Source organism: Pristis pectinata, chromosome 18, assembly GCF_009764475.1.
Source record: "Pristis pectinata isolate sPriPec2 chromosome 18, sPriPec2.1.pri, whole genome shotgun sequence".
NCBI lineage: Eukaryota > Metazoa > Chordata > Chondrichthyes > Rhinopristiformes > Pristidae > Pristis > Pristis pectinata.
Window position 1 is genome coordinate 23,379,049 of NC_067422.1, and position 22,627 is coordinate 23,401,675.

Here is a 22,627-nt window from a genome sequence, read left to right on the forward strand (position 1 = left end):
GACACAAAAATTGTCAGAGTTTGGAGAGTGAGGAAGGTTGTCAAAGAATTCAGCAGGATATAGACCAGTTGGAAACATAGGCAGAGAAATGGCAGATAGAGTTCAATCCGGACGAGTATGAGGTGTTGCACTTTAAGCAGTCAAATTTAAGAGGAGAGTATACAGTAAATGGCAGGACCCTTAGGAGCATTGATGTACAGAGGGATCTTAAGGGAGCTATGGACATGCACCCTAAGGGGGAACACGAGTTAATAGGGTGGTAAAGAAAGCACGTGGAATACTTACCTTCATCAGTTGGGGTGTTGAATATAACGGTCAGGAAGTCATTTTGCAGCTATATATATCTCTTCAGTTAGGCCACATCTGGAGTATTGTGTGCAGTTCTGGGCACTGCATTACAGGAAGGACATGGAGGCTTTGCAGACAGTGCAGAAGAGGTTCACCAGGATGTTGCCTGGATTTGAGAATATTAGCCATAGGGAGAGGTTAGACAAACTTGGATTATTTTCTCTGGAGTGTCGGAGGCTGAGGGATGATCTTATTGAAGTAGTCAGGGTCTTTTTCCCAGGGTGGAAATGTCAAATACTAGAGGGTATAGCTTTAAGATGAGAGGGGGACATTTTAAAGGAGATTTATGTGGCAAGTTTCTTACACAGAGTGTGGCAGGTGCCTGGAACACGCTGCTAGAGGAAGTGGTGAAAGCAGATACAATAGCAATGTTTAAAAGGCATTTAGACAGCTACATGAACAGGCAGTGAATTGAGGATGTAGAGCACATGTAGGTAGATGTGGTTTAAACTAGCACCAAGTCAACACAAGCATTGTGAGCTGAAGGGCCGATTCCTGTGCTGTATTGTTCTATGCTCTATGCCCTATTCTGAGATGTATTATAACTTACTTCACTGTTGCTGCAGTTTTTGCCACTGTGATAATCAGGATGCCATGCATGGAGAGATAGTAACCTTGCCACCAGCAAACTTGCCACCTGGGACTAGATCTGACTGGCCCAAATCCATCAAGGCCCCTTAACTGTGTGTCTGCTCCAGAAATACCTTAAACCAAGTCTAGCCATTCAAAAACTTGGCCTTTGTCATGGAAGAATGCCTTTCATTCACTCAGTACTGCCTTTAGATGCTCAGTTATAATCCGGAAGCCACCTCATGAATGGCAGGAGCACACTTTGTATTCATTTTTATCTGTAAGATATTTTAAACATTAATTTTTAAAATATTTTTGAAATAAAATTTTATTGCTCTTTGCTCCATAGAATGTGAGGAGAATCAAACACAAAGGTGATAAACTAGGTCCCACTCTTTCTGGAACTACCCCTATGCAAGCACAGATTCAGAAAAGAATTGTTTCTGGTATATTTCTGGGGAGAGTGTGTAAAAGTGGTCATTGGAGCAAAGAGCAATAAAACTTTATTTCAAAAATATTTAAAAATCTAACATTAAAATATCTTACAGATTAAAATGAATACAAAGGACAATTACTATTAAAAATTGAAGTATATATGTACTAACAAAAGCATATACAAAATAGCTGTTGAGGTATTGAAGATGGTGTAGGCTAGTTAAAATGAAATAGAACTTATAAGTATGCTGCAAAGTGACATTTTGAGCCTGTTGACATTTGGTAGTTAGTTTTAACATGACATTCAAATATCACCTTTGATGTTGTTTCCTGAATGTGTTTTTGTTCTATCACTGCTGTAAGCTTCTTTGATTCATAACAGCATTTCGGAAAGATAGTTGAGACTTTATTTCAAAATTCAGTTATATACCAAGGTAGTTTCTAAAAACATAAAACATTGCTTATAGCCTTGTAAAATAAGACTCCCATGGATTCAGTCTGAGTATTGCCACAGTTTTGGTTTGATCTCCTGCTACAGTGAAATTTTGACTATTTTGTTACATTGAGGGAGAGAGAGAGAATGAGAGAGGCAGACAGAAAAGTGGAGAACGAGACACAGGTTTGATCATGACCTCTGTGTGGAGAGATGTCAACAAGAGTCAATTTCAGACTCAAAATTATTATAAAACATCAACTGCTCCTATGTTTGAAGTTATACAATTAGTTTTATTTCATTGGAAGTATTCATCATCCCTGTTACTTGGACACTTGAAAATCAACTCATGATTTATGTAAATTCAAAATAGTTGGAATTATGTTGCTGATTTTCATATATTCATTTCAGAGTACAGGGCAAGCTCCTGAAAGGTTTGATACAAGAAGTGAAAAGGCCACGAATAGAATTTAAATCAGTGTCAAGCTACAGGCATGGTAGTGTAGTGGTTAGCGTAACGCTATTATAGTGCTAGTGACCCAGGTTCAATTCCAGCCACTGTCTGTAAGAAGTTTGTACGTTCTCCCCGTGACTGTGCGGGTTTCCTCCGGGTGCTCCGGTTTCCTCCCACATTCCAAAGACGTACGGGTTATGAAGTTGTAGACATGCTATGTTGGCACCCGAAACGTGGCGACACTTGTGGGCTGCCCCCAGAACACTCTATGCAAAAGATGCATTTCACTGTGTGTTTTGACGTACATGTGACTAATAAAGAAATCTTGTCTTGCCTTATCTTATATTACATTGGAATTTGCATTAAGAATTAGGATATGTAATAATTACATCATTATGTAATGGTTAAATCATCAACAAGATAGCCAGAAAATTGTATTTGTAAATATCACAAAAAAGGGTGCAGTGAGAGTTGAATAAAAATAAACTTTGTGTTTGCATTTAATTACCTGATCTGATATCTCTTTCTGTGGCAGTGTCAAACATTGCCATTTTTTTTGTTTGATTTTTTTTTAAGTCCTCTTAAAAACCTTAGAATGTGTCAATACAATAGAGATAGGAAATAAGTCTGGTGTTGTTATTTTGTTGATGTAACTTTAAACCCCAACATTTGACGATATGGATCAATGCGGGCTTGATTAGCCAGGCTGAACACAAACAGTGCAGTTGGCCTTGGGCAAGGAGCAAGGAAAAACAGTAAATCCTGCACCCAATGCAAAGTGAAGTTCCCCACACCCACTCCCATAGGTGGTATACACTCTGAACAAGAGGATTCTCAGCTGCACTTCCCACACAAAGGAAGATTTTATCCGTACACAGTTGTGTAATGGCTCAACATGGACTGTGCATTTGCCAAGTAGGCCTGGAAAAGGACGCAAGGGTCCTTGTTGAAGTTTTGTCCTGAATCGTTGCATAACGTTCCATGATCTATGAGCTGTTCCCAGGGTCGCATACCGACTGCTGTTGGAAGATCATCAGCTCGATGAAAGATATACTTTTGTCTGCCTGAAACTTGGTCTTTCACTGAGATGTCTGTAAGTGAATACTGCACATTCAAGTCTGCAGGAGGATATGTTGAGGGTCACTCTGATACTCGGTGCAACTACCACAAACACCTTGTAGGAAAGGACCACAAGTTTCAATTCCTGTCACCAATGGACAATTGGTGGCTGGGCCTGTAGAACAGCCACTCAAGCCCTTCATTGGTGTATTGTTGAAAGAGGAGACATGTGTAGCATCAGTGCTTTGTAGGAGTAAATATTGGTTTGATGACAACAGTGAATGCAAAGGAAGATATGTAATGGTTATATTGTCTTTCCAGTATATGTTTTATGAATAAAGTTTAATTCTGAAAAATAAAGAAGTCTTTGCAGACAGTCAAATGGCCTATAGAAACTTCATGGAAGTTCACAGAATGATGGGTCAATAAGACAAAACTTGCTGGAATCTGTGAAATCACACCTCAAAATAAGTAGCAAAAAACAAACTATTGGAGGAGCTCTGTGGGTTGAGCAGCATTTGTGGGGGGAAAGGAACTGTCAATATTTCTGGACTGCATGCAGGGTCTCAACCCAAAGCATCAACACTTCCTTTCACCTCCACAGTTGCTGTTGGACCCTGTCGGTTCCTCCAGCAGTTTGCTTTTTTTCGCTGTAGGTTCCAGCATCTTCAGTCACTTGTGTCCCAAAATAATAGGATAGACACATGAATATGTGGAGAATGAAGGGATATGGACCTGTGCAAGCAAAAGGGATTAGTTTATTAGACTTCTAGTTACTAGTTTAATTAGTTTATTTTAGTTAATTAGTTTAGTTTATTAGTTCCTTATTGCACTGCACTTTCTCTGTAGCTGTGACACTTTACTCTGGACTGTTACTGTTTTTACCTGTACTACATCAATGCACTTTGTACTAACTCAATGTAACTGCACTGTGTAATGAATTGACCTGTACGATCAGATTGTAAGACAAGCTTGTCACTGTACCTCGGTACAAGTGATAATAATAAACCAATATCAATAGTTTGGCACAAGATAGTGGGCCAAAGGGCCCGTTCCTGTGCTTTACTGTTCTATGTTCTATACATAACTGCTATCAGGGTAAAAAGAAATGAACCGTTTTTTTTGTTTGATGTTGCTAGTTCTGGCACAGAAAAGCCCATGAAAGTATCAGAACAAATTTCTGGGATATTTGCACTACAGACCAAGTTAGGCTTCACTGAACATTGAACAGAATACAATATCTGGGAACAGAATAGGCTACAATCTTCACAGATAATCCTGTACGAAGTATGAATTACATATTTTACTTGCACTACCTTGCTCAGCTTTTCAAGTCTGCTACAGCTCATCAGGCACCACTGCAGCCATACATTTTCCAAGGCACATGCTCCTCTGCCAGGGGATCCCATTCCAGGGCACTCTACCATTTCACAAGGAAAAGTGAACTCTCCCCGCAGCTGTCACTGGATTCTCCAGGATTGTTTGCATTATGCCACTGGTTGCTTGGAGGCAAGCTTCACTGCCAGTCCAAGCACAGGTGCAATGGCTCAGTAATTAAGTTACTGGACTAACATCTGGCATTCTGGACTACCGATCTAGGCACATGAGCTTAAATCCCACAACGGCACTGGGAAATTTAAATTCAAGTAACAATAACTATGTTTTTTTTAAAAGAAGCTAGTCTCAGAAATGGTAATTGTTGGAAAAACCCATCTGGTTCATTGGGTTTTGTTGGGGAAGGAGATCTATTGTCCTTACCTGGTTAGGCCTACATTCCATGCCACACCTACCAATGTTGTTGGCACTTGACTCCTCAGATCAGAGGCAGCTAGGGATAGATGCATTGCCAGCAACATCCTCAATCCATGAGTGAATAAGTAAAACAAAAGTCATTGGCACATCAGTGTAGTTATTCACATTCACTGTTCTTTCTAAGGTAGTTTAAAGAGCCTTCTTCTATTAAGGTTGGGGGAGGGGAGGAGGTAATTAAAGATCAAATGTTACTTAAAGAAACACATCTTTCACACTTTTGCTACAGGTGTGCCATTGATCAATGCCTGACTGAGTTTCCTCTCTAGGCTGCAGAACAGCTTCTAGACACTTATCAACAATGAGGGTGGAGGGAAGAAGAGTAAGCTTTTTTTTAATGAAAAGTAAAAATGTATATACATTGCATGTACATCGTGATGGAACAGTATGCCATTTATATATTTATATAGAATTTGTACATTAGGCAAATATATTCTCTGCGGTCATGGATACTACCTTCTGCAAAGCACAAACCCATCTTATCAACTGATGTTTCGACTTTGACAAATGCTTACATTGCAAAGAAATATTCTGAAGTAAAGTTTTAAGAATTTCACAGATTCCAGCAAGTCTTAACTATGATGATACATTTCACATTTTAAAGAAAGCTGAATCAAAGGCTCAAGGCTCATTTTCACTGAGAATTAACGTGCCATGCTTTGTGTCCGCATCAGATTCATGTCTTCATACACTGAGTTTGGAACTCGCTTCCTCTGTGACTGTTCCTGTGGGTAGTGGTTCCTTATCTAAAAATTAAGACAATTTTTCAAAATTGCTTTTTGTTCTCAAAATTTACAGGTTTTCACAGAGAAATTAATGCAGCCTTAATTATCCTGATTAAGTATAATAGACCTTGGAAATATCTATTCCTTTGGAATCAATATTAGCTGACATATTATTTCTGCTCTAATGGTAAGCCCTTCTCTGCCCTGTTGTCTATTGGTACCTCCCACTTTCTAAAGTTAGTCCTAGGAAATGTCTTTATTTTTGGCAATCATTAGATATCCATGCTGTAAATGCCCCTAAGAAGCAGATGTGAGCTGGCTTCTTGAATTATGGAAACTGTGAAGGTATTCCCACAGTCTGTTGGGGAGGAAGTTCCAAGGTTTATACCTAACAATGATGCAGACATGGGAATATATTTCTAAATCAGGATGGACTGTAACTTGGAAGGGAAGCTGCAGATGATGTTGTTCCCATTCACTTTACCTTGCTCAATCCAGGTTTGGGAGTTTCCAATGAAGGGACCTTAGTCAGTTGTTAAAAAAAACATGGAATATAGAACAGTACAGCACTGGACAGGCCATTCAGCCCATGGTGTTGTGCCGATCTTGCTGCCGATTTATACTTAATGTCCTCCTCCTGTTTATAATCCATATCCTTTCATTCCCTTCATATTCATGTGTCTATCTAAAAACCTCTTCAACTCCACCAGACTGTCTGATTCCACTACTACCCCTGGTAACCCATTCCAGGCATCTACCACTCTCTGCGTAAACACTTGCCCCTCACTTCACCTTTAAACCTCCCCCCTCTAACCTTAAAATCATGTCCTCTTGTATTTGACATTTCTACCCTGGGGAACAGATTCTGACTGTCTACCCTATCTATGCCTCTCATAATTTTAAAAACCTCTATCAGATCTCCCCTTAGCCTCTGACAATCTAAGGAGAACAACCCAAGTTTGTCCAACCTGTCCCTATAGCTCATACCCTGTAATCTGGGCAGCATCCTGGTAAACCTCTTCTGCACCTTTTCCACAATCTCCACATCCTTCCAATAACAGGGCGACCAGAACTGCACACAATACTCCAAATGTGGTCTGACTAAAGTTTTATATAGCTGTAGCATGACTTCCTTACTCTTATACTTAACACGCCTACCAATGAAGGCAAGCATTCCATATGCCTTCTTTACCATCTTATCCACTTGCATAGCACTTTCAGTGAACTATGGACCTGGAACCCAAGATCCCTCTGTACTTCAATGCCATTAAGGGGCCTACCATTAAATGTATACTTTCTCCTTCCATTTGACCTCCCAAAGTGCAACAGATAAAATGTCGGCACAACATTGTGGGTCGAAGGGCCTGTACTCTGCTGTAATGTTTTATGCTCCATGTCCCTCACACTTGCCTGGATTAAACTCCATCTGCCACTTCTCTGCCCATATCTGTAACTGATCTATATCGCACTGTGTTCTTTGATAGTCCTTTAAACTCTCTACAACTCCACCAACCTTGGTGTCATCTGCAAACTTGCTCATCCACCCATCTACATTTTCATCCAAATCATTGATATATATCACAAATAACAGACGTCCCTGCAGCGATCCTTGCGGAACATCATTGGCTACGGACCTCCAGCCAGAATAACAGCCTTCCATCCCTACTCTCTGTCTTCTATGGACAAGCCAGTTCTGAATCCAAACTTGCAATTTACCCTGGATCCCATGCATCTTTATCTTCTGAATCAACCTACCATGAGGGACCTTGTCAAATGCCTTATGAAAGTCTATGTAGATAACATCCACTGCCTTACCTTCACCAAGCACCTTTGTCACCTCCTCAGAAAACTTGATCAAATTTGTAAGACATGACCTGCTCCGTACAAAACCATGCTGACTGTCCCAAAGCAGGTCATGCCTTTCCAAATGTGCATAAGTGCTATCCCTCAGTATCCTCTCCAATAGCTTCCCTACCATTGAGATGAGGCTCTCTGGCCTATAATGTTCAGTTCATTTTGTAGGTGGCATACTCTGGAGTCACACTGTGTCAACAGTGGAGAGTCTAGATGTTTAGGTGTAGAATTGTGTGTGAATCAAGCCACGTGTTTTGTCATGGATGCTATAACAATTTATTTGATAGTGTTGGAACTCATCCAGTGAAAAAGTATTCCTTCATTTTCCTGACTTGTGCCTTGCAGATGATGAAGAGTTTTAAGAGAAACACTCATCATGGGAAACCAAGATTCTGTTCTTGTGACCATGATACATATATGACTGGTCACTTAAATTTCTTATCAATGGGGATGGGCTGAATTTGTCGATGGGGTTTACAGATGATAACATGGCTGAATATCACGTAGGGTTTGTTAGGTATACTCCAGTTGTGGTTGTCATTGACTGCACTGAGTAGGGTGGACTTTAGCCCACGTCTAAATATTGACCAAGTCTTGCTGCATGCAGGCACGGACTGCTTCATGGTGAGAAAAGTTGCCAGTGGGATTGAACATGAAGCAATCATGAAAGAAAATCCCATTTGTATCCTTATAACAGAAGGAAATAAAAGAATAAAGCCACTGAAGATGGAGGGGCCGAGGACGCTGACTTGAGGAACTGCTGGAACTGAATAGTCTTTTGTGTTCGGTTTGACACCGCTGGTGGACAGTCTTATCCCTATTCGTAAACAATCTTCCCAGGAAAATTGATGGAATTTTAATTCATTTTCTGCCTAGATATCAAAAACAATGATCCTCTGCAACTTAACTCTTCTGCCAATTATATCCAAGGATTTAGTGAGATCTGCACCTGAGTGGTCCAGGTCAAAAGCACTCGAAGGATTCAAGAATAGGAAGACAACAGGTATGTGCATGTTATCTCTGATTGTCTGTGGCAGGGACACAGGACAAACTCTGCTCAACAAGGTGGATGGAAGGTCACAGTAATGCTCCAAAATACATATTCTTTATTACTGCAGATCAGCCTGTAGCCAGCACGTTTTGATATCAACAATAGTGGCTTTAACAAAACACATGATTCTGCAATTCAGCTCCCAGGTGTGATCCTAGAGTCCATCTCCTCAGTGTGATCCCAGAGTCCATCTCCCCAGGTTTGATCCCAGAGTCCAGCTCTACATGTTATTCTATAGTTCATACCTATGTGTGATACTGGATCTTTGCCCGGGGTATGTTTCTGGTGAAACTCTGTGCATTACTCCATGTTTGATTTCACTCATGCAATCATGTAAACAAACTGGTGTTAATGCTTTTGGTTAGGACTGGGAATAGTTGAACCCATCTTAATCTCTAATAAACATATATGTTAGAGGAACCACAATAAGAACTCCTCAAATGGCTCTACTCTTTTGGATCGTCTCTTTTCAATGGAATTAGCTGATTAAACATGCACCATTGATTAAAGAGTGTATCTTTGGCAAAGCTATAGATGTTCATTTTCAAATTAATAGATCCTTAATATATGTTCCCCGTTCAATATTTCTTTAATCAATTTAATAACCCTGCTTCACTCTGTCATCTTTGACATTATAAGGCATAATAAATATTTGATGTAAAGAAATTAGGAACTTACGTGGTGAATTAACAGAACCAGCCCACAAATTAAGACAACAACAAGAATAACAATCATCGTGATCATAACTGGATCCTTAAAAGAAATTATTTTGCAGTTTTCTTCTTCAACACAATTATCTCCACAGGGTTGCCTGCTTAAATCTGGGAAGATAAAAGATAAAAATGTGCACATATTTATGTCTTAATTTTATCATTGAATTATTATCTTTTCATAAAATAGTCACGAATCCTTGAAAGAAGATAACAAATGAGTTCATAGGACAGAAGATTTGTGTCACAGATAGTAAAACCTAATTTGCAATTAATGCCCAGTGTACATTTAAAGATTTATGAACTCTTCAAGCAAGTTATTCTGTCCATGTCTGACAGACCAAGACATTAAATGAGGAAGTGCTCATGATTGTTCTGCATTTTCTAAGTTGCACATTAAAAATTTGCAATGGTTTTGATAACTAAATGGCAAATTTTTAGCCTTTTTGAAGAAAGGTAAGCTCAAGTTTAGAAAGGTTAGGAAAGGAAAAGCAAAGTTTTTACACATCTAGAAAATTGGGTTATAAGGCCAAAACCCACGGGGGTCCAAGAAGCTCCATCCAAGTTACCTCTGCAGTTGGATGAGCTGATCTCCATCCTTCCACGGGTAGTTTTCAAGGTTCACAGGATTTCAATGCATCAGAATTAAACAAGTGTTAGATTCTTTACTATATTCTTCAGAAAGCGAGAAAATGGAAAAAATCTAAAATTACACTTTCTGGATTAGGGAACACCAGGAATGAATGTTTCACCAAAGAGAAACAGCCAAGGGTTAAAGGATCACATTATGACTAATCAATTGCTATTGTAAGAGGGGGTTCCAACTTGCTCAGCCAGTAAATCTTAATCAACTCGATTTTTAGTAGTCACTTGATAGAACTGGCTGATTCTCAGGACGTATATCCATTAAATATTTATCAACAAATCAGAGTAAATTTATTCCTGGTTTATATGTAATTTTAGGGAGAAAACAATGTGAAAACCTTTTGTTACAGAGTCCTTTGGAAACTGGTTCTAGGGTTACTGTGCCTATAACTGGTGGAATTTGAATTGAAAATTGGCTTACCATTAGTTAGGTTTGTGGATTACAGTCAAAGACACTAACTGACAGACAGTCAACTGATGAGGTCTGAACAAGTTAAGCCAATAAATAACAAGGTGCCAGATGGAGTTCCAGATAGGAATATAAACGTTATGATATGAGGTAGAAGAAACAACAGACACAGAAGGAAAAGGGAGTTGAAATTTGATCTGAGAGCCAAGTCCAACACACGTAAAGATTTTCTACTCTGGATTTCACTCTCTTTGGGGAAAGAGGATGAGGAGAAAAACAGATCGAAGATTTTCAGAAATATGAAATATTCAGATCCACAAAGTTCTTTGATAATCCACAAAATTTATGGATTGCAATAAAAAAACATAAAGTTAGAGATGCCAAAAGAATAGATGAAATATAAGCAACTTTTCCTAAAAGGATTGTGAAATTCTGGAACAGATTACCACCAGAGTGGCAGAAAATTGTGTTTGTTTTGAAAAGAATGTTTATCTTCCTTTTGAAGAAATTCAGTTTATTTGTTCCTGCAACACAAAACAAACTGATGGGGGTTGTTCTAATGAAAGATCAATAAAAACCTGAAAGTTTCATGAGTGAAAGATGACCCAAGGGGTATTTCCTCAATGAAGTAATAGTCATTAATGGACGCTGCGCAGCTTGTTAAACACAGCAGTGAAAGATAACACCAGATAATCTGTGGATTTCTTGTATTGAACTTGGTTTGGGGATAAATATTAGTCAAACAGCAGCATGGAACCATTTATATGCAGCTCAATGGGCAGAAGCCTCAACAACTTAAACACCTCATCCGAAGGACAGTACCTCCCAACGATACATTATCAAAGACCCAGCCTGGATTATCTGCTAAAGTTTATCTGAAGTGAGGTCTTGAACCCAGAACCTTTTCACTTAAAGCTGACAATGCTGACACAAAGATGGACTAATAGACTTCTGATTAAAATATTAGTACAATACTAAAATTATTAACATTACTACATGTTGCATTATCTTTTACAGACCTCCAAAGACAACAATTACTCCTAGGAGGTAAAAAATTCATGAATAGAAAAAAAGAACAATTCTTACAAAATTGACAAGCAGAAGTGATGGTGTCATGCTCGACCAGAAAGGACCACAATAACATGAAATAATCCTACTGGCTCCCAAGAATTAAAGTTATTTTTAATTCACTGGTAATGCTCGGTTTATTCAATCTAAAATTACATCAAATCCCCTTTGACTGAATAAAGAGAGTGTAATTGCAATCCAGGACATTCGACCCTTTCCTCTGGCATGTCTAATATAATAGTAACATCTTCAAACAATGTGCTGTGCAATGGCAACAAGATCTCTGCTTCTTGTTGGAATTTCCACTATGTTCTGGAAGGAATTTTGGTATGAATTAAGGATAAGATTGAACATAGAACTTAAAATGCAATTAACACAGCTCCATTTCTCAGTCAGAAAAGTGAAAAGAATTTTGACGAACACGCTATTAACTGATTCCCCTAGGGAGAGATAATTAGAAGCAATGGAATTTACATTTGTTTTGGATATCAGTTCATTGAAAGTCACTGGAAACCAGTAAATTAACATTTGAGCAAATATATCTATGGTTTTCTATGCATACATTGCTTTTAATTAGCAGCTTTATTTCAGCTTATAATATCGGATGAATATTTGATGGATAAGACATACCTGATACAATAAGAAGTGTTCCCTTTCCATTGATGTCAAATACTCTGCCTTTTTGTACTCCAGTTACACAATAGTAAAAATCAGTGTCATTTATCTGGAGATTACCGAACCAAATGTTGATAGTTCCATCTACCACTGTCTTATTACACTCAAGACGACCCCTGTGTGATTCAGCTATATACGTACTTTCCGCACTGACATAACATAGATCCTCTGGTTTTAGAGGATTCCTTTTAAAGTGAGTACCCAGTATTTCTCCATCTGTAGCTGTAATTTTACAGCTTATTGAAGCTGATTCTCCCCTTTTTGCCAGTTTGAAGCGTGGATTCTGGTCAACAGGATCACCTGTAAAATTACATAATTGAAAACATAGTCAGTGCAAACAGAAAGGGTCCAGTAAGCAATAATACTTTGGTGTAAACGTTTTCTTAATTTGAAGATCGAGATGGAGAAGGTGAGGATCATTGTGTGATCACTGATGTAGTGCCACTGGAGAAAGCTGATTCCAAGCAATAACTGAGAGTTGAGGATGGCTCCATTGGGTCATGCTGGATAATGTGTGCAATGTGACAATGTGCAATATATGTTTAACCCCAAGTGTAAATAATCAGAATCACAGGGTATTCATAATGTTTGTGCTCCAATTCGTTTTCATGAAGCTAGCTAGCACTGACTAAATCATACCTGCACCTCTCAATGGAGAAGTGCTCTTTGCCTTTGTCAGCTAGTGGAAGCTATAGAGCAGGGTCTGTTATCTTCCTGAAAGCCATGATGGACCACGATCAGTTCAGGTTCACCAATATTGTGACACTTGCAGGGATGTCACGGTGGATAAGGTGAGAGGATGAGAGTGACCCAGGAACATATTCAGGTCCATATACAGGTGGCAGTGGGAGGAAGTAAAGCTCAAGGTGGATACCAGAGTGAAACCAGAAGGACATGGGCACAATGCTGCAAAAGGTTTAATATACAGTCAGGTCAGTCAATGCGTCATGAAATCTCATTTTCAAACGGTTGCAACACTAGACTCAAATGTTGCACTATACCCCATGCTTATCTTACAACGATTTCTATTGGTCATGAAAATTACCTAACATTTATCTCCCTCACCTCACACTCACGCACTCAGCAATTTCAACGTTCAATCTATACCTCACATTTCCATACATACCAAGCAGTACAATAAGGTACATTTAAAAGTAGTCCCTCACATGTTTCCCTCACTGCTGACTGGTAAGGATCGGACAATTTTGATCTCAGATGGGTAAATAAATATGGTTCTGAATAATGGTACCGTAGTCAAGCATACACTGAAAGAAAGGTAAGGAGGAGGACAATAATCAGTAAGAGAGCAGGGGACCAGCATACGTCGCTTGCCTCTAAGATAGCCATTATTTAGAAATCTGCCACAAAGTCTTCGGCCAGTGCGGAGGGAGAAGCATTGCAGGTCAATAAACTTTCATCATAACTCTGTTCTGATGAAAGGTCAATGGCCTGGAAGTTTAACTCTTTGAAGATGTTTCCTGACCTGCTGATCATTTTCAAAAACTTCTATTTCATTTGATTAGCACAAACTTCTGTGCTTTCAGCATAAGGTTTTAACACAACTTTTCTAACCAACAATATGTATAAATGTTTGCTCCCGTACAAAGGCCTTAGGATTTTTTGGTTGGCAAAGAGTTCTCTCCAATCTTGTTGTCATTGTTTAACATCTATTTTGGTCTGATTGAGCTCTGATATTTGGTTCTGCAGAAAAAGTTGCAGTACAACATCTACTGACTTGTCATTGCCTTCAGTGTCTTCCTGAATACCATTCTCTTCTGCAGTCTTCCTCAGAGAATGATATTCTTGTGGTACGTATCTCCTTCCTTGGTCTTCATTTCAAAGGAGTCTATGAAAATCAAAATACTGCAGATGCTGGAATCTAAAATATAAATAGAAAATGCTGGAAATACTCAGCAGGTCAGCCAGCATCTGTAGGAAGAGAAAAAGGGTTAATATTTCAGGCCAAAGATCTTTCATCAAAACTGGGAAGGAGAAGGAAGGAACTAGTATTTCCAGCATTTTCTATTTTTATCAGAAGAGTCTAGGTTGTGACAGTTGTATGATGACTGCAGCTTTCCTTTATCTTTCTTCTTGTTGTCATGGTTGAACATTGACCGTATCACCTGCTTTAAGAGGTGACATCTTATTTTTCCAATTGTAATCGGAAACATCCTTCACCTTTTCTTTCTCCTTTGTCTGCTTATTGTAACTGTAATTGGTATTGGTTTATTATTATCACATATACCGAGGTTCAGTGAAAAACTTAGTTCTGCGTGCCATCCACATAGATTATTTCAAAACATAAGTACATCAAAGTAGTACAAGGGAAAAGCAGTAAGACAATGCAGCATATAGTGTCACAGTTACAGAGAAAGTGCAGTGCTGGTAGACAATAAGGTGCAAGGGCCATGACAAGGTAGATTATGAAGTCAAGAGTTCATCTTTAACATACAAGAGGTCTTTTTAAGAGTCTTATAACAGTGGGATAAAAGATGTCCTATTTCAGCAACCTTGCATTTGTTGACAGTGGTTTCCTGGTTCGACAGTTCATCAGGTTCCTGGCTGGTTTATTTCCCAGACATGAGTACGTTCTATAAGTGAACCAATGCATCTGTATATGCTTCTTCTCCCTTTCCCAGAAGTGACCGCCATTTTTACAGCCCATTCCACCTCTCAGCTGGATTGTGGAGAGTGTAGTGACAATATTGGCCAAGTGAATTCCCAGTAGCTGCAAAACACCTCAATCTATGGGCTATTGTTAAAACCACGGCTGGAATTCAGCATCTGGCAAACTGAGCCTTCAGCTTCTGCATGATGCCTGAAGATGTGGTTCAAATAAGATAGCCTATTTCAAGAAAGCTGCACGAGTAATCAACCAGCACCAGGTAGTTTTCTAGTTTCTAACTCTGTCACCTGCAGCAAGGTAGCCTGGCCCTTCATCTTCAAGATCAGATCTCTAAAGTTACAATTTACGGCCATCAGATGCAGTTCATCAGACATGAGTTGAATCTCTTCATATTTACCGGACATCTTCTGAGAAACCTGAATCGATCACTAACTGATTGCATAGAGCAGTAATTCTCAAAGGCTTTTCCAGAATCTCATTGTTGCAGGAGAGCTCTCTGGTGACCTATCAACTACAACAGCATCTTTGTGTGTTTCCTGCTTTTCATCAGCTGTTGCCAATCAATGCAGAATGAAAGTTCTTCCTTTCAATGCTCAACATCTGCCACGTTACTTGTCTCAAAATCTACCCACTGAGCTAGCTTTATCTTCTCCATCCTTCAACTTGCAGTTCAATGGGAAAAAAACTAAGTCTGGCAGTTCTGATTTTTCAGCTATTCATCTACTGGGTGCTACCTCTGTGATGTTATATTTATCTAGTTTCCAGTCACATGTATCTGTTGAAAACACATTCGAACAGATGCACCATAATCTGTCCTTTTCAAGCCTCATCAAATAGACCCATTTTTTTCCCTACAGAATATTGTGTTTCTCAAAAACAGATGATCCAAACAAGACGACACGAAGTTCATGTAAAATGCTAAATCCCATTTGTTTCCCTTGTTACGTTATGTTGTCACCAGTAGCTTGATCCTCCTGTTAGCAAAGTTCTTTTTATCACATCCTGTAGGTTTTCAGTGAGTCCTGTAATAAGATTTTTAGCTATTCACAAGTCCACAACATGGGCATCTGCCATCTTGGCAGCACCCACCAACTGACCTCAAAATACCTGGTGCTTATTTTGTATTACGTTGAGATGACATCAACTGGTACAATATCTCTGAAAGAATGTATACACTGCAGCCATTCTGGACTTGGTGAGACATTGTTAAACATCAGTGCCTATTTCCTGGGGTGCAGATTTGACACAATAGGTCCTTGCACATCTGGCCCAAGTAAACAGAGACATAGTAGTGTGGGGTGGGGTGGGTGCAGACTCCATTTTGATTTAGCCCCTGAATTTTTGCTGATTGAGATGGAAGAAGAACCAGAATCAGAATCAGATTTATTATCACTGACTTATATGGCATGAAATTTGTTGGTTTGCAGTAGCAATACAGTGCAAAGACATAAAATTACTATAAATTACCAAAATAAATAAATAGTGCAAAAAAAGGCTTAGCCCACTGCTCTACTCTCTCTACACTCATGACTGTGTTGTTAAGCACAGCTCAAACACCATCCATAAATTTGTCGATGACACTGCTGTTTTTGGCCGAATCTCAGATGGTGACGAGGAGGTGTAGAGGAGTGAGATAGGTAGGTTGGCTGAATGGTGTCGCAACAACAACCTCACACTCAATGTCAGCAAGACCAAGGAATTGATTGTGGATTTCAGGAAGGGGACACACACCAGTCCTTATTGGGGTGTCTGTTGGATAAGGGTCCAGATTGTTGTTTTTATTGTGTTTTTCTTTGTAGTTTTAGTTTTCTTTATGCCCTTATATGTTTGCATAATCTGTTTGTCTTTTGTAGTTTCTTTGTCTGCAAAGCTGAAGTGTGATTTAGTCAGCACATGCTAAACAGGTTTCTTATCTAAACAGGTCCTGACCAATTTGTAGTACAACAGGAAAGCAAGTGCTCAGGCTCCTTTGTTACTTCTCGTTACTGTTACTTTATCTTGCTTGCTGGAAAAGGCTGAGCCTGTCTGACTTGTTCAGTGATGAACACCTAATAAAATGGCTGGAATCATAAGATTTGCACCTCATTCTAGACTTCCGAAGAACCTTCTAGACATCGTCAACTCCAGATCCAACAGGTCAGTGGTGAAAAGGGTGAGCAGCTTTAAACTCCTGGGTTTCAACATCTCAGAGGATCTATCCTGTGCCCAACACATTAATGCAATCACGAAAAAAGCACACCAGCAGCTCTACTTCATCAGGAGTTTGAGGAGATTTGGTATGTCACCAAAGACTCGTACAAATTTCTGCAGACGTGAGGCGGAGAGCATTCTGACTGGTTGCATCACAGCCTGGTACAGAGGCTCCAATTCACAGGACTGCAAGAGGCTGCAGAGGGTTATCGACTCAGCCAGCTCCATCACTAGAACAACCCTCTCCACCAGCAAGGACATCTTCAAGAGGTGGTGCCTCAAGAAGGAAGCATCCATCACTAAGGACCCTCACCATCTGGCCTCTTCTCATTAAACATAGAACATAAAACACTACAGCACAGTACATTACTTCATATATACAATAATAATTCATTACTAGCATTCGAGAGGAGGTACAGGAGCCTGAAGACCCAAACTCAATGGTTCAGGAACAGCTTCTCCCCCACCGCCATCAGATTTCTGAATAGTTCATGAACACTACCTTGTTATTCCTTTCATTTGCACTATTTATTTTTTTGTAATTTAGAGTAATTTTATGTCTTTGCACTGTACTGTTACTGCAAAACAACAAATTTTACGTCACTTAAGTCAGTGATAATAAATCTGATTCTGATTCTTCCTCTCATCTCAACCAGCAAAAATTCAGGGGCTAAATCAAGGCAGACTCTCCACCCACACCACCCCACACAACTATGTCTCTGTTTACTTGGGTCAGATATGCAAGGACCTATTGGGTCAAATCTGCACCCGGAGAAATAGGCACTGAGCTTCAACAATGTCTCACCTGTAAGTATGCCTCAAGTTATACACTGCTAACACACCAGCAAACACACTGACAAGTCTTGGGTAAAAGGCTGTGGCAGAGCCTTACCTTCCTTCCAAGCCAGGGGTGCAATGTATTCTTCATTTTAAAAGAGATACTTAAGAACTATAAAAATTACTGTGAATAGTTAAAAATAAAAACTACCACTACTAGTTTTAAAACTTTAAATGTAATTGAAACATATGAAGACACAAAGAATTAAAACATGCAAATAAAATAAGTTTCAAAAAACATAATTTTCCTCCTAATCTCCAGATGAAGAATCCTTATTCATTTGAATCATCATTCAGCTCATTCCAGCCTGACAGCATGTCTGGACCAACCAGGCCAGTTTACCTCTTTAACTTGCTGATGGCAGGGAGCAGAAATGAGGACAGTTGGTAAATAAGTAGGGCCAGGGACTGATTCTGTCTGTGAAGGGCAGGGAAAATCAGTGGGGAAGATTGGGTTGATGTGAGGGAAGATGAACCCATACGAGAGCCTCTCTTGAGCGCAGAAGGAAAGACAAGCGATCATTTGTCATAACTTTCTTGTTTGGACATCTTCTGGTTTCAGATCAGGTCCAAATGGGTTTGTTATAGGTTCTTATATTTCAACTGAAATGCAATGTAGCAGAAGGTTTCTTAAAATATTTGTTTTATGGCCGCTTTTAAAGATACCATGCTTGGATATTTTACGACTCATATTGAAGCACATGAAAACTGGAAAGTTTCAGTAAATACTTCCATAAATGGGCATGACAATACAAATTCTTGATTCAAAATAAAAAGTTTTGTGCTCCTTTTGAATAAAAGGTTTTGTGCTCCTTTTGAGGGAGGAGATGATATGGGAAAAATTTAATTGGGGGAGGGGAAATTATGATGCTATTCGGCAGGAACTTGGGAGTGTAAATTGGGAACAGATGTTCTTGGGGAAGTGTACAATGGAAATATGGAGGTTGTTTCAGGAGGACTTGCATGGGATTCTGGATAGGTTTGTCCCATTGAGGAAGGCTAAGGATGGTAGAGTGAAGGAACCACCATTGACAAGAGATGTAGAATATTTTGTCAAGAGGAAGGAAGAAGCTTACCTAAGGTTTAGAAAGAAGGATTAGACAGGGCTCTTGAGAGTTACAAGGTAGCCAGGAGGGAGCTTAAGAATGGAATTAGGAGAGCTAGAAGAGGGCATGACAAAGCCTTGGCGAGTAGGGTTAAGGAAAACGCCAAGGATGTGCTGGAACTTTTGAAAAACATTAGGATAGATAAGTCAGTGGGGCTGGATGGGATATATCCAAGGTTATTACAGGAAGCGAGGGAAGAGATTGCTGTGCCTTTGGTGATGATCTTTGCATCCTAATTGGCCACAGGAGTAGTGCCAGATGATTGGAGGGTTGCAATGTTGGAATGTTGTTCCTTTGTTCAAGAAAGGGAGTAGGGATAACCCTGCGAATTACAGGCCAGTTGAGTCTTACTTCAGTGGTGGGCAAATGACTGGAGAAGATTCTTAGAAACAGGATCTATGGGCATTTGGAGAAGCATAGGCTGATTAAGGACAGTCAGCATGGCTTTGTGAGGGGCAGCTTGTGCCTCACGAACTTGATTAAATTCTTTGAGGACGTGACAAAGCACATTGACGAAGGTAGAGCAGTGGATATGATGTGCATGGATTTTAGTAAGGCGTTCCTCATGGAAGGCTCATTTAGAAAGTCAGGAGGCATGGGATCCAAGGACTACTTGGCTGTGTGGATTCAGAATTGGCTCACCCATATAAGCCAGAGGGTGGTTGTAGATGGAGTGTATTTTGACTGGAGGTCGGTGACAACTGATGTTCAACAGGGATCTGTTCCAGGACCCCTGCTCTTTGTGGTTTTTATCAATGACGGATGAGAATGTGGAAGGATGGGTTAGTAAGTTTTCAGATGACATGAAGGTTGGTGGTGTTGTGGATAGTGTAGAAGGTTGCTATAGGTTACAACAGGACATTCATAGGATGCAGAGCTGGTCTGAGTAGTGGCAGATGTAGTTCAACCCAGAAAAGTGTGAAGTGATACACCTTGGAAGATCGAATTTGAAGGCAGAATACAAGGTTAATGGCAGGACTCTTAGCAGTGTGGAGGAACAGAGGGATCTTGGGGTCCACGTTCATAGATCCCTCAAGGTTGCCACGCAGGTTGATAGGGTTGTTAAGAAGGCGTATGATCTGTTGGCCTTCATTAGTCAGGGAATTGAGTTCAAGAGCCATGGGGTAATGTTGCAGCTCTATAGAACTCTGGTCAGACCACACTTGGAGTATTGTGTACAGTTCTGATTGCATCATCATAGGAAAGATATGGAAGCTTTCGAGAGGTTGCAGAGGAGATTTACCAGGATGCTGCCTGGATTGGAGATCAGGACTTATGAGGATAGGTTGAGTGAGCTAGGGCTTTTCTCTTTAGAGTGAAGGAGGATGAGAGGTGACTTGATAGAGGTGTACAAGGTGATAAGAGGCATAGATCGAGGGGACAGTCAGAGACTTTTTCCCAGGGTGAAAATGGCTAACATGAGGGGGCATCATTTTAAGGTGATTGGAGGAAGGTGTAAGGGGAATGTCAGATGTAAGTTTTTTACACAGAGTGTGGTGGGTGTGTGGAACACACTGCTGGCAGAGGTGGTGGAGGCAGATACATTAGGGACATTTAAGAGACTCAGATAGCCACATGAATGATAGAAAAATGGAGGGCTATGTGGGAGGGAAGGGTAAGATAGATCTAAGAGCAGGATTAAATGCCAGCAAATATCGTGGGCTGAAGGGCCTGTACTCTGCTGTAATGTTCTGAGTTCTATATATTCTATAACATGCTAAATAAATCTTGAAAGAAGCAAAGATACACAATTCTCAAATTATTTTGGTTTAACCGTGCATTAGTAACAGTGCACAACATGAAGTCATTAATGCTCGCTACAGCATTGTAACTGAGGTCAACATAATTTTGAGAACATTTTCTTAAAATTAAATATTGAAACCTAAGGAAATGTCAATAAGATTTGTTGAACACCTTCATCAACAGATACCAGGATTAGGACAAATCTACTCAATAATTAAAAAGGGGGTAAGTTCTGTCGAATCACTTTAGTTGAAAAGGAACTGGTTGCTGCAAATTATCTGCTGCAGGTTTGAGGTGCAAAAAGAGCATTTATTTCTCAATTTTTGGATCTTTAGTAGTCTACATTTCAATTTTCATATATAGTCAGGTAAAACTTTGCATAAGAAGACCCAGAAAATGTTGGGGTGGGGCGGTGCACTCAGCAGCAGCATTTGGTGAAACATGATTGATCGGAAACTTTAATTCTGTTTTTCGCTCCACAGTTAAGGTCTGACCTGCTGAACATCCCCAGCATTTTTTGTTTTCACTTTATTTTATCAGCAAGTGCAGTTTTTGTTTTTGCTTTTCAGAATTTTTGGAAGAGATGATGAGGCCAATGAAAAAGGAGCCTCAAAGATGAACTTGATTTTTCATCTGGTAGAATAATTTATTTACTATCAGCACAATAGCGTTTGTCTATTTATTAACATTTTAAAATTAGTTAATTTATTTGCAGCTTAAAGACCACAAACAAGTATTGAAATATATCATTAGACAAATTGTTTTCATGTTGATTACATCACTTAGGAAATCACAAAGCTATTGATAATGGCATCTTGCCAAGGCAAAGGTTGGAAAGTTTGATACTTTAATAAAGATCACAATTTAAGTTAGCATTTTAAAAGGACAGATTTCATTTTTATCATTTCCTACTGACGTAGAAACACGACCCAAAATGTACCACAAAACTGTGAGGAAATTGAACACTATGCTACAGAACCTAGATTAGGAAAAAATATCCCAGACTTTATTTAAGAGGGAGATTTTAAGGAGAATCAGAGAAGAAGGAGATAGTGTAGGGAAAATGCTTGTCAAATGCAATCCCAAAGACAGAGTGAATGTGTCAGATCATTTTAGACTAATCTACATCCCTGAACAAGTCCAGACCTGAAGAGGAAAAAGCATACAGTATATTGTGATAAAATTTTTTGGTACACGTATTATTTAAAGTTTGAAAGATTTCACAGGAAGCTGGTTCCTACCTGACTCCACTGCAGTAATCATTAAAAGGAATAAAAATGCAAGATAAATGAATATTTCTGAAGCCATATTTCCTTCTCGTGGTTTACTTCTGTCAAAACATTCTGAAACCACTGCTATATATCTGTCTCATATCCCCACGTCAGAAACTATCCTTAAAAGACACACCCCTGAAGTTCCACTGCTTAATGTTTCAAGCTCTGCCGTCATTTCCAGTTCATAAGATTATCCCTTGGAAAGGACATGCATTGATTTTATTTGCTTAAAACGTGTGAATTATATAATTATTTCTGAGTCCCATTTTCATAAATACAAAACTTGATCAAGTGCATGAAATATAACTTCTACAATGTTTGAATTGAATGAACGTCAGGAAAATAATGTCACATTTGGTTAAGATAAAAGTTAGAGAAAAGAGGACTGATAAATGAATAGTCCTAAATATTTTGTCTTTTTTTAGTGCTTGGCTGGAGATCTGGTGAAGCTAAGAGCTCAAGTAAAGAGGGGACATCAGGGATAATGTGTCAGTTTTCTAATCAGCCCAATCCCCTCTCCCTATCTGGCGTCCCACTAATAATCAGTAAGCTGGTACATTAGGAATGTATACATGCATAAGGTATCTTTATTAGTCACATGTATAT

The 22,627-nt window shown here is 39.4% G+C and overlaps 1 protein-coding gene across 1 annotated transcript; it reads right to left on the reverse strand.

Moving 5' to 3' along the window:
• Window positions 1-5,067: 5,067 nt before the first annotated feature.
• Window positions 5,068-22,055, reverse strand: LOC127579962 (uncharacterized). Its single transcript, XM_052033061.1, has 4 exons — window positions 21,989-22,055; window positions 12,201-12,545; window positions 9,417-9,559; window positions 5,068-5,854 (listed from the first exon to the last, which is right to left on the reverse strand). The coding sequence occupies exons 1-4, from the start codon at window positions 22,053-22,055 to the stop codon at window positions 5,753-5,755; spliced, it is 657 nt and encodes a 218-aa protein (XP_051889021.1). The 3' UTR covers window positions 5,068-5,752.
• Between the last annotated feature and the right edge of the window lie 572 nt (window positions 22,056-22,627).